Below are 14080 nucleotides of genomic sequence, written 5' to 3'. Positions count from 1 at the left end.
ATAATTTGTGTGGTTCACTTACTGACATTTAAATTACACTAGGGTTTAAATGTAGGTAGCAAAAAAAGCACAACATTTACTATTCACTAGTGTGTAAAAAAGGGTTAAGGACATTATGAATGAGTACTAAGCCATATAGTATTAATGGTCACTAAAAACAATTCCTTATTTTCATCTGTAGAGTCCGTAGGTAATTGCCACTTAAAGGTATAGTCTAGTCAAAATTAAACTTTCATGATTCAGATAGAGCATGCAAGTTTAAGCAACTTTCTAATTTACTCCTATTAGCAAAAGTAATCTTAAGAGCCGACCCATTTTTGGCTCAGCACCTTGGTAGTGCTTGCTAATTGGTGGCTACATTTAGACACCAATTAGCAAAGGCTATCCAGGTGCTGAACCAAAAATGGGCCAGCTCCTAAGATTACATTCTTGCCTTTTCAAATAAAGATACTAAGAGAACGAAGAAAATTTGATTTTAGGAGTAAATTAGAAAGTTGCTTAAAATTACATGCTCTATTTGAATCATGGAAGTTTAATTTTCACTAGACTATCCCTTTAAATGCCCTCTATCCACAACTTGGCTTTAGTAGGTTGACAATGAAGTTTAATACCACGCAGAATGAAAGGCAATGAGGAAAAACATACAAAGTTTAATCAATTGACAAGCCAGACAGCTCATCTACAACCTGAGTTAAACTGACCAGCAAGACAGGATATCTTCAACCTGAGTTAAAGGCTTCAACATAAATAAGCCAGTTGGCTTCATGTAATTCTATTTACCTCGGCTATTAATGTTTTCATGTACAGTTGGACTTGCAAAGCACAAATGGTTTTGTATAAATGTACACTTACTGTTTAATGCTATTGACTGCATGAAATCTTCCAACACAAACATTATTTCCAGCTCCCCACGGCATGTTGTAATGTTTGAGTTGTATTCCTGTTTTATAGAACTCCTTTTTCTCTGTCTCATCTGTGTTTAGGAATCTGTCATACTTGAACTTCTAGAAGAGATAAATCATTCTTTGTTAGGTGAACATATTTGTTGCTGAATTTACTAAGAGGAATCTCCAGCAAGCCCAGCTTCACCTGCTTCTATGCTATTCTAAAGTTCACACATCTCTTTATTCTTTTGTGAACCAGCGGCATAAATTTACATAGAACCAGGTGAATCTGAAAAGCTAGTTAGGACTAATTCTTGAAAATATGATCATCAGAGATATGGAACAGAAACATGTGGTATTAAGAGTAGGTAGGGACTAGTGATGTCCCGAACTGTTCGCACGCGAACGGTTCCCTAAGAACATAGCTTGTTCGCGTTCGCCGCTGCGGGCAAACATATGCGATGTTCGATCCGCCCCCTATGTGTCATCATTGAGGAAACTTTGACCCTGTATGTCACAGCCTTCTGACACATTAGAGCCAATCAGCAGCAGACACTCCCTCACAGACCCTCCCAGCTCCTTGGCAGCAGCCATTTTAGACTCATTACGATCTTGCTTTCTTAGTGAGAGGAGCTTTTGTGTTGCTGCTGCTGACATTATAGGGAAATAGATAGCTAGGCTAGTGTATTTAGTGTCCACTACAGTCCTGAAGGACTCATCTCATCTATGCTGCAAGGACAGCACCCCAAAAAGCCCTTTTTAGGGCTATAACTTCAGTCGTTTTTTTTTTTTTTTTTTTTTTCCCTTTGTATTTTTATTTGCATTTGCCTGGCTTTGAGCCTGTGTGTGAGGCTCACAGCATATACTGTGATTAGTGCCACCACTGATATCTGCTTAACATTAGTTTAAATTTAACCAACAAAAATTTGAAATTATTTTGCTAGTGTAATCTAATTTCATTTTCTATCAGGCCTGTGTGTTTGACTTACAGAGCATACTGTGGTTAATTGCTGCCCTACCTAGGCTATCAGCCACGACTCATATGTGCTTAACCTTTTTTTAAATTAAAAAAAAAAAACCTTTAAATCATTTTGCTAGTGTAATCTAATTTTATTTTCTATCAGGCCTGTGTGTTTCTGACTTACAGAGCATACTGTGGTTAATTGCTGCCCTACCTAGGCTATCAGCCGCATCCGCATGGTTAATTATTATACTTTGTCAGGGTAATTATATCTCTAACAAATCTATTTATCTTCTATCGATTCTATCTAACTATCAATCTATGTATATCTATCTATTCTGTTTGCTGTGCGTTACACTTGGAGTTTGGTCTGTCACTGTGAAGCGGGCGTAACCCTTACACTACCTGATAGATACGACATCATAACTGATGTTTTAAAGCACGTTATTGCAAACAATTTAGGAATGTTAGGTGATGTAGGCCCTTTATGGGTTAAAACCAGACTCTGCATCAACTATGTAATTTTCCATGGGAGTTTTGCCATGGATCCCCCTCCGGCATGCCACAGTCCAGGTGTTAGTCCCCTTGAAACAACTTTTCCATCACTATTGTGGCCAGAAAGAGTCCTTGTAGGTTTTAAAGTTCGCCTGCCTATTGAAGTCAATGGCGGTTTGTGCGGTTCGCCGGTTCGCAAACAATACCGGAAGTTCGAGTCCGCCGTTCGCGAACCGAAATCTTTAAGTTCGCGACATCACTAGTAGGGATACAGGACAGTAATAACCAGGAAGTACATACAGTATATAGGCAATGATCAGCAAGACATTTGTAAGTATTTGGCAGCCAGAACAGAGAGAGAGCAGTACTGGCAAACTTAAATACATAGCAAAGGCCAGGCACATTAATAACAAGCCAGATACCTCTAAAACATACAAGCATCTTATAAATAGCATTGGTAATATTCAAATAAAACATCTTGGTGTGCTATCAAATCTACAAAATTGCAAGAGGTTTGCCTCCAATTCAAGAGGTAGCATGCACTGTACACACTCACAACAACTCAGCAGCCCATATAGACTGGTAAACATCAGTAAATTAGAAGCAAGCCAAAGGGGCCATGACAGTTGCAGTCCTGTTGCTACAAAATGCTGCTCAATTAAAGGGACATGAAGCCCACATTTTTTTTCTTTTAGGGTTTAGAAAGAGCATGCAATTTTAAGCAACTTTCTAATTTACTCCTATTATAATTTTTTCTTTGTTCTCTTGCTAGCTTTATTTAAAAAGCAGGAATGTAAAGCCTGGGTTATGCTTGCTTATTGGTTTGCTAAAATTAGCCACCAATAAGCAAGCGTTATCCAGTGTGCTGAACCTAAAATTCACTGGCTCCTAAGCTTTAAAGCCCTGCTTTTTAAATAAAGATAGCAAAAGAACAAAGACAAATTGATAGTAGGAGTAAATTAGAAAGCTGCTTAAAATGGCATGCTCTATCTGAATCATTTAAGAACAAATGTGGGCTTAGTATCCCTTTAAGCAACTTTCCAGTTTACTTCTATTGTCTAATTTGCTTCATTCCATTGGCATCCTTTGTTGAAAAGTACATCTAAATAGGCCCAGTAGCTGCTTATTGGTGGCTGCACATAGGTGCCTTGGGTGTTTCTCACCCATGTACATTGCTATTTCTTCAAAAAAGGATATCTAAGGAATGAAGCAAATTAGATATTAGAAGAAAATTGGAATTTTGTTTGAAATTGTATTCTCATCTGAATCGCGAAAGAAAAATGTTGCGTTTCATGTCCCTTTAAGTTCTATACCAACGTTTCCCAAATTATGCAAAGAAAAATATACTTATCCAGTATTATTAATATGCTCTCATAGGGCGCGATCCGATATAGATCGCAGTTTGCGGCGCAAGCGAGGGAACCGGCGTCGCCCGCAGTTTCAGCTCGCAACTCGAGCTATCCCATATAAGTCGCCGTCAGATGCTAACGTGCCGTAAGTCTGACAAACCAGCGATGTCCAGAAATCTGCGTAAGTACAAATTTCTGGCGTCGCCAGTGACTTGCGGCACGTTAGAAACTGCCGGCGCCTATAAAACCTGACAAAAGTCTAAAACACCCGCACTGTCTAACACGCCTCCCTAACATAGCCCGACAAGTCTAACACGCCTCCCTAACATAGCCCGACAAGTCTAACACGCCTCCCTAACATAGCCCGACAAGTCTAACACGCCTCCCTAACATAGCCCGACAAGTCTAACACGCCTCCCTAACATAGCCCGACACGTCTAACCCTCTATCCGCTATCCCCCCTCACTATCCTAACAATAAAAAAGCTATTAACCCCTAAACCGCCGCTCCCGTACCCCGCCGCAACCTAATAAAGTTATTAACCCCTAAACCGCCGCTCCCGTACCTCGCCGCCAGCTATATTATATCTATAACCCCCTAAAGTGAGCCCCTAACACCGCCGCCATCTATATTAAAATTATTAACCCCCAATGTAAGCCCCTTACACCGCCGCCATCTCTATTAAAATGATTAACCCCTAATTTAATCTACCTACCCCGCCGCCAGCTATATTATCTATATTAACCCTAAGTATATTATAGTTAATATAGGTATTACATTATATATATTAACTATATTAACCCTAATTATATTAGGGTTAATATAGTTAATATAGTTACTATAGTATTTATATTAACTATATTAACTCTATCTAACCCTAACACCCCTAACTAAATTTATATTAAATTAATCTAATTCATTTATAAACTAAAATATTCCTATTTAAATCTAAATACTTACCTATAAAATAAACCCTAAGATAGCTACAATATAATTAATAATTACATTGTAGCTATGTTAGGGTTAATATTTATTTTACAGGTAAATTGTTAATTATTTTAACTAGGTATAATAGCTATTAAATAGTTATTAACTATTTAATATCTACCTAGTTAAAATAATTACCCAATTACCTGTAAAATAAATCCTAACCTAAGTTACAAATACACCTACACTATCAATACATTAAATAAACTACAAACATCTATCTAAAAATACAATTAAATTAACTAAACTAAATTACAAAAAAAAAACAAACACTAAATTACAAAAATAAAAAAAGATTACAAGATTTTTAAGCTAATTACACCTATTCTAAGCCCCCTAATAAAATAATAAACCCCCAAAATAAAAACAATTCCCTGCCCTATTCTAAATTAAACAAATTTCAAAGCTCTTTACCTTACCAGCCCTTAAAAGGGCCTTTTGTGGGGCATGCCCCAAAGAATTCAGCTCTTTTGCATACAAATACAATACCCCCCCCATTACAACCCACCACCCACATACCCCTATTCTAAAACCACCCAAACCCCCCTTAAAAAAGCCTAACACTACCCCCCTGAAGATCTCCCTACCTTGTCTTCACCACACTGGGCCGAACTCCTGATCCGATCCGGGCGATGTCTTCCTCCAAGCGGCAAAGAAGAATTCTTCCTCCGGCGATGTCTTCCTCCAAGCGGCAAAGAAGAATTCTTCCTCCGGCAACGTCTTCCTCCAAGCGGCAGCAAAGTCTTCATTCTTCCGGCGGCATCTTCAATCTTCTTTCTTCGCTCCGCCGCTGCGGAGCATCCATCCCGGCCGACTACTGAACTTGGAATGAGGTACCTCTAAATGACGTCATCCAAGATGGCGTCCGCCGAATTCCGATTGGCTGATAGGATTCTATCAGCCAATCGGAATTAAGTTAGAAAAATCTGATTGGCTGATTGAATCAGCCAATCAGATTCAAGTTCAATCCGATTGGCTGATCCAATCAGCCAATCAGATTGAGCTCGCATTCTATTGGCTGTTCCGATCAGCCAATAGAATGCGAGCTCAATCTGATTGGCTGATTGGATCAGCCAATCGGATTGAACTTGAATCTGATTGGCTGATTCAATCAGCCAATCAGATTTTTCTAACTTAATTCCGATTGGCTGATAGAATCCTATCAGCCAATCGGAATTCGGCGGACGCCATCTTGGATGACGTCATTTAAAGGTACCTCATTCCAAGTTCAGTAGTCGGCCGGGATGGATGCTCCGCAGCGGCGGAGCGAAGAAAGAAGATTGAAGATGCCGCCGGAAGAATGAAGACTTTGCTGCCGCTTGGAGGAAGACGTCGCCGGAGGAAGAATTCTTCTTTGCCGCTTGGAGGAAGACATCGCCAGAGGAAGAATTCTTCTTTGCCGCTTGGAGGAAGACATCGCCCGGATCGGATCAGGAGTTCGGCCCGGTGTGGTGAAGACAAGGTAGGGAGATCTTCAGGGGGGTAGTGTTAGGCTTTTTTAAGGGGGGTTTGGGTGGTTTTAGAATAGGGGTATGTGGGTGGTGGGTTGTAATGGGGGGGGGGTATTGTATTTGTATGCAAAAGAGCTGAATTCTTTGGGGCATGCCCCACAAAAGGCCCTTTTAAGGGCTGGTAAGGTAAAGAGCTTTGAAATTTGTTTAATTTAGAATAGGGCAGGGAATTGTTTTTATTTTGGGGGTTTATTATTTTATTAGGGGGCTTAGAATAGGTGTAATTAGCTTAAAAATCTTGTAATCTTTTTTTATTTTTTGTAATTTAGTGTTTTTTTTTTTTGTAATTTAGTTTAGTTCATTTAATTGTATTTTTAGATAGATGTTTGTAGTTTATTTAATGTATTGATAGTGTAGGTGTATTTGTAACTTAGGTTAGGATTTATTTTACAGGTAATTGGGTAATTATTTTAACTAGGTAGATATTAAATAGTTAATAACTATTTAATAGCTATTATACCTAGTTAAAATAATTAACAATTTACCTGTAAAATAAATATTAACCCTAACATAGCTACAATGTAATTATTAATTATATTGTAGCTATCTTAGGGTTTATTTTATAGGTAAGTATTTAGATTTAAATAGGAATATTTTAGTTTATAAATGAATTAGATTAATTTAATATAAATTTAGTTAGGGGTGTTAGGGTTAGATAGAGTTAATATAGTTAATATAAATACTATAGTAACTATATTAACTATATTAACCCTAATATAATTAGGGTTAATATAGTTAATATATATAATGTAATACCTATATTAACTATAATATACTTAGGGTTAATATAGATAATATAGCTGGCGGCGGGGTGGGTAGATTAAATAAGGGGTTAATCATTTTAATAGAGATGGCGGCGGTGTAAGGGGCTTACATTAGGGGTTAATAATATTAATATAGCTGGCGGCGGTATAGGGGGATTAGATTAGGGGTTAATAATTTTTATATAGGTGGCGGCGGTGTAAGGGGTCAGATTAGGGGATAGATAAGGTAGATGACAGCGGTGTAAGGGGTTCTAATTAGGGGATAGATAAGGTAGATGGCGGCGGTTTTAGGGGCTCACAGTAGGGGGTTAGTTTATGTAGATGGCGGCGGGGTCCGGGAGCGGCGGTTTAGGGGTTAATAACTTTATTAGGGATTTCGGGGGGGGGGGGGATCGCGGTTGACAGGTAGATAGACATTGCGCATGCGTTAGGTGTTAGGTTTATTTTAGCAGCCAGTTTAGGGAGTTACGGGGCTCCAATAGTCAGCGTAAGGCTTCTTACGGCTGCTTTTTGTGGCGAGGTGAAAATGGAGTAAGTTTTCTCCATTTTCGCCACGTAAGTCCTTACGCTGCATATTGGATACCAAACTGCGCGGGTTTGGTATACCTGCCTATAGCCCAAAAAACTACGGGCGACGGCAGAAATATACGGGCGTAACTTCTAGGTTACGCCGTATATAGGATACCAAACCCGCGCAAATATTGGCGTCGCCGGCTTTTGCGGGCGACGATTTTTATCGGATGGACCCCATAATTCTTATCACACAAAGGGCTAGATTATGAGTGGAGCACAAACTTTGCGCGCAAGCGATAAGGTGCATATCGCTAGGGTTTGTGCTCATTGGGCTTACCGCTCATATTACAAGTTGAAAGTAAATGCGGTCATATGAGCGCAATCACGATTTATGTTAAAATCATTGCCGCGACTTCAGAGCTGTGGTTAACTGTTTTGCGAAAGTTGCACAAAACACATTAAAAAACCATTACAAAGTACAGTTAGACTCATAATAATACCATCTAATAAAAATTATTTCTAAAAAAATATTGCACACAAAAGTTAGAAAGGCTCAAAGATATGAGGTACCAGGCAGCCGAAGGGCTTTAACATTGAGACACATACATATACATGTCTAAAGATATATCTTTATATGTATATACACTCACCGGCCACTATATTAAGTACACCTGTTCAATTGCTTCAAAAAAATGGGGCCACCAGACGTGGACTCCTTGCTCAGTGTGCTTAGAGGAATACTGCTACACCTCACTGACGAGGCCCAATGAAGGCTGAAATGATCGTCTTCGGTTGCTGTGTTCCTTGTTCAGAGAGGAATTGCCTGGTATTTCGGCGCTGGACTGACCATAATAGGCGGGATCAGACTTATATACTACAGGAAAGTTCTACTCTGTGAAAAGCATTACTGGGCTAAAAAGCTGCACCCAGGTGGTAAATCGCCATAGAACAGACTAACAAGGGTAATGATCCGGTTTTTAGTTCCTGTGAGGGCACTTCTCTCTGTGTGTATTTAGTCTCCCTATAGGAAAAAAGGGCAACCAGACGTGGACTCCTTGCTCAGTGTGCTTAGAAGAATATGGCTACACCTCACTGATGATGCCCAATGAAGGCCAAAATGATCGTTTGGGGTTGCTGTGTTCCTTGTTCAGAGAGAAATTGCCTGGTATTTCGGCGCTGGACTGACCATAGATCCAATAGATCAAATATGGGATGTGGTGGAACGAGAGATTTGCATCGTGGATGTGCAGCCGAAAAATCGGCAGAAACTGCGTAATGCTATCATATCAATATGGACCAAAATATCTGAGGAATGTTTCCAACATCTTGTTAAATCTATGCCACAAAGCAATAAGGCAGTTCTGAAGGCAAAAGGGGGTCCAACCCGGTACTAGCAAAGTGTACCTAATAAAGTGGCTGGTGAGTATATATATTTATGTATTTATATGTGTATGAATGTATTTACAGACATATATACATATATAAACACATAAATACATGCGTATACATATATAGACACAAATATAAGTTCATTAGAGCCCTTTGCTGTAGATGAAAACATGTAAAAGCATATTTATGCAATATTCATATTTAATAAAGGCTTTAACTATGTATTTACTGTAACTATTTGACATTCCAATGTTCTGCACATAGCAGAATATATGTTATGTATTTATAAATAGATATACCTTTATATAATTGTACCAAAATACCATCAGATATATGAAGATATATGTATTTATGAATAAATAGAACATATTCTGTTATGTGAAGAACATTGGAATGTGAAATATGCCTATTTTCATGTTGGGTTAGTGCACTTGAGAATCTACAATTGCAGTGTTTGCATGAGAGTGGGGTGCAAGTATTTATTCCACTTTTTTTACTCCATTGACTTCTATGGGCGAATACGTGAATGCGCACATCATATTCTAAATAACTTATTTGCGCTCGTCTTGTTAGTGTGAGAGCAAAAACCACTTACTTTCAACTTGTAATACAAGCTCAACCCGACGAGCGCAAAAATCTTAGTTCTAGCGCAATTAACACTCAAGCGGGAGCATTAATTTGTGATCCCCTCGCAATTTGGACCCAAATATTTTACTGTTCTTTATGAAAAAAAATCATATGTATTTAAATTACCATTTTTTATGACTGTGATTAATAATTTACATTTTGTATTCAAGCAGAGGGAGTTAAACATTAAATGATTGCCTGCCAAATGTTCAGTCTATCTCATTTGTAAATCAAGATATTTTGTTTATGGCAGAGAATACTTTTTATATTAACGGGAATTCTCATTGCTGCCCTGCAGCAACATAATCATTAAAAAGCAAACACAATACCCAGCAAACTGTGTCGTGTATTCAAATTTAACTCTTTTCTTTGCATCTTAGAAACAGCTCCAAAAACAATTTTTGTTAAAAAATATACACATTTTAAAGAGTGGAAATTTACATTTTTATTGTAGTTTAGTATTAGATGAATATATGTTTTTAGCACTGTATAAAGGCTTAACTAAGTTATTTTTAAAAAAAAGTTGAAATCAGACTAAAGATTCAAGCTGAACACTACCTGGGGCTCTTCGTGAATTTCTGGATCCATCTGGGGGCTAACGTATGGAAAGAGACAGACCCGGTCTCCCTTCCTTAGGAGGTACTGCCTCCCATCTGCCAGATTCAGGCGCATATCCTCAAGGACTTCCCTGGTGATGAAGGGAGCTGCTGTTAACCGCAGACTTTCATTTAATGCACTGTCTGTAAGGAGCAAAACCAAGCAGGAAATATCATGTGACAAGAAGATATGAACAATAGTCTGAATGAGATATGTACTGTGTCATCATATCTGTGCTGTATTAATTGTCTAGCGCCAGCTGTGCTCACTATATTGGTACTGAGTTAGTGGGGCACTGTGCATTTTGAATGGCAGTTTAATTTTTCTGTTGGTGATTTGGAGTGGAACATTAAGATCCCAAGATATTCTGTTACTTCATGGTGGCTAAAATCCAAAGTAAGCAATGCTTAGTTTATTAAAAAAAATGTTTTTTTTGTGTGGGTATTTCTATTAAAGTGGAGGGAAAATATTACCCTCACTTCAAGATCCCAATACATAGACAACTGTGGCTTTTATTTCTAGAACCATTAATTATGCCGTTGAAACCTTAACCTCATGGTACATCATGCTCAAAAGCCAATACCATGTTTCAACATTAGTTAGATTTGTTAGGGTTAAACACAACTTTTGAATTGTGCCTAAACTATCTAATACATCTCAATTTAGATCTACAAACTGAAACTTTGGGAAGGAAGTGGGTGGCTATCACTTCTTTTTTATCTAGATAGCGCTGGAAGCAGATAGTGATGCCATAATGTGAACATTGGGTTGCAACGAATGCTTTTAATATCTCTAACATATTCCCAATAGTGGAAGGGGATCCCTATAGAAATAGATACATAGACATGCATATAAATAATAACACATTTGTTTGCACTGCATGTATGTGTGTGTTTATAGGCTGGCAATATTGCATATATTAGTTCACTTCATTAAAGGGACACTACACCAGATTTTTTATTGTTTTAAAAGATAGATAATCCCTTTATTACCCATTCCCCAGTTTTACATAACCAGTTATATTATTATACTATTTACCTCTGTGATTACCTTGTATCTAAGCCTCTGTATACTGCCATCTTTTTTCAGTTATTGTGACAGATTTGCATTTTAGCCAATCAGTACTGCTGACTCTGCGTATGTGAGCACAATGTTATCTATACGGCACACATTAACTAGCACTGTCTAGTTGTGAAAAACTGAGATAAGAGGTGGCCTTCAAGGGCTTAGAAATTACCTACCATATGAGCCTACCTAGGTTTAGCTTTCAACAAAGAATACCAAGCGAACAAAGCAAATTTGATTATCAAAAAGTTGTTTAAAATTGCACACCCTATCTGAATCACGAAAGTCGAATTTTGACTTGCCTTTCCCTTTAATTAAATAAATAAATATTCATGAGCATTAAATGCATTACCAAAGATAATTGTGTTGTCCAGGATTTCTTGACTGATGCAGCCCATTTGTTTTATAGTTTGTCCTTTGCTTTTAAACACCTGCTCCAATTCACCTTGAACAGCGGCCATAGCTTTGGGATGCTTCAACAAAAACAAGAGAAGCCAAAATGCAGCAGGCCCAGCATTCCCCTAAAAATAAACACCAAATAATATGAGTTTGAGAATTCAAATCTTTGTGCAAACATATTTTTTCTTGCATGTGTTTGATTTAGAACAGTATGAGCATTATCTGACGAATTGCATTCACTTTGATCAGCAGGGATATATATTATTAATTACAGATTTCTATGAACCATACAATTTGTTGTTACAACTTCTAAACAGCTGATTAATTAGCTGATAAAGTGGTTACCCACTATGCTTTGTAAAATGTGTGTTGGAGTTTAAAAAACGCTGACTTACTGTAGGGACATTATACAATAAACAACAATAGCAAATAGTATACTTATAGTTGTATAGGGATAAAATATGTCAGTTTTCTTTTTCTGTGAAGGGCAGATCATACTCATACTCATACTTGACCTGACCTCACTTATATTACCCTCAGGCTCATTTGTGGATAGAGAGATAGGTGTCTTGTAGACCTCATAGATGCAAACCTAGGGCTTGATGTTTGCATGGCTCTGAATTTATAAAAGGCACATTTATCACATTGCATAAAGCTATTTGAAATGCTCTTCTGTAAAACTTGATATATCCCTGTATTTAAAATATAAATTTAAAGGGACATGATACCCAAATGTTAAAGCACTTGAAAGTGATGCAGCAAAGCTGGAAAAAGCCGACTAAAAAATATCACCTGAACATCTCTATGTAAAAAAGGAAGATATTTACCTCAAATTTCCTAAGAATACACACCCCACTGTAAAGAGACTTTAAGCAGCCAGTCAGAATGCTTGTCCCAGGACAAGCTAGGGAATGTGCATGTGTCATGTGCAGGCACAGTCATGTTATTTTCCTATTCCATTTAAGTACGTTCTAAGAAATATCAGTTTCAGCGAAATCTCATGAGATCAGAGCAAAGACAAAGAATTACCTCAGCACTGCTGATGCTGATTGGCTTTTTTTTTCTTTCTTTTTTTTTTTTCAACTTTCAGCTACACAGAATTTACTCTGGTGAGCTGAAGAAATTTTGAGGTAAAATATCTTCCTTTTTTACATAGAAATGTTCAGGTAATATTTTCTTGTCAGCTTTGTACAGTTATGCTGCATCACTTTCAAGTAATTTAGCATACAAGTATGATGTCCCTTTAAACTATACTCTAATTTTTTGTTTTCTTAATATATAGAATTATATATATATATAAATATATATAATTCTAGTGAACTGCTTGTGCAATGCCGCCCCTTGCAGATTCGCTGCCAATCGGCCGGTAGCAGGGGTTGTCAATCAACCAGATCGTATTCGATCCGGTTGATTACTGTACGCCCTCAGAGGCGGAGGATTCAGTTAAGGAGCAGCATTCTTAAGACCGCTGCTTCTTAACTCCAGTTTCCGGCGAGCCTAAAGGCTCACGTGGAAACAGGGCGAGTTGGCCCCATTTGTGGCATAGTAAATTGGCCCCTTAGAGTCCACTTACTTGCACATTTCTCAAATGTTTTATTATTATTGCCTATTTAATTTGCGTTTCCAGTTACAGCTTTCAGTGACAAAGACGGAAAAAAACCTGTTTTTAGATATTCAAGTAGACAAATGTTAGCCAGTCAGAAAATCAAAGAGTTATATGATCTTATGATTGTTTTTTTTTACCACAAAAAAAATCTTTACATAATTTGACTGTGTTCCTCAAACATAGGCCCAGTTTCCACCATTTATACATCTATGGAAACTAGGCCATTCAACTGTTACCTCCATTCAAATTTCCTAAAGTCATTTTCAAAATGTATCCCAATCATTTGTGCAGCACAACAAACAAACAAACAAACAAACAAACAAACAAACAGGTTTAGGTAAATTAAACAAAATAAAGACAAATATTCCAACTTTGAAAAATTCCCTTAAAATCATTGGTTACCAACATTTCTATTGAATACATCAAATTCACATTGCTAGAAATTAAACATGGATACCAACTTTTCTATTAAAGACATCAAATTAACATAATTATATTCAGAATAATGTGCACACTTTGAGGTGAACTATTTTACTTTTGAAATAATTGCAGAATTTATCTACAAAAACCCACATTGATTTTTGTATACTTATGTTTTTAAAAAACACATACAAATATATCTCCTTTTTCATCTTTCTTAAGGATCAACAGAGTTACTCAATTATCTTTCAACTTTCAATTTTCTTTCCTTCCTTCATGCCTTCCTGGGAATCTTATTTTCTAAAACCAGAAAACATATTAAATAAAATAACCAATATTTCTGCAGGTTTTTGCATGAATAAACATTCTAAATATCATAATTATATTCAATAAACTGATGCATATTTCACAATGTTAATATTATGCATTCAGTACAATGTTTGAACCTGCATTCCGGTAAAAGGGTTCTGTACATTACTAGAAATACTGCTATATGAGCACATAGGACTAAGC

At 37.3% G+C, this 14080-nt stretch overlaps 1 protein-coding gene across 1 annotated transcript in view; it reads right to left on the bottom strand.

Annotated features, from left to right (window-relative positions):
- Positions 1-14080, bottom strand: part of PTGIS (prostaglandin I2 synthase) — a 197347-nt gene that overhangs the window by 13984 nt on the left and 169283 nt on the right. Inside the window, 3 exon segments of the mRNA XM_053716906.1 lie at positions 853-1001; positions 10036-10220; positions 11495-11663. Coding sequence (XP_053572881.1) covers positions 853-1001; positions 10036-10220; positions 11495-11663 — 503 coding nt within the window.

This window comes from Bombina bombina, chromosome 1, assembly GCF_027579735.1.
Source record: "Bombina bombina isolate aBomBom1 chromosome 1, aBomBom1.pri, whole genome shotgun sequence".
In the NCBI taxonomy this organism is placed as follows: Eukaryota; Metazoa; Chordata; class Amphibia; order Anura; family Bombinatoridae; genus Bombina; species Bombina bombina.
The sequence above is the reverse complement of the archived record's forward strand: the minus strand, read 5'-3'. Positions and strand labels throughout refer to the sequence as shown.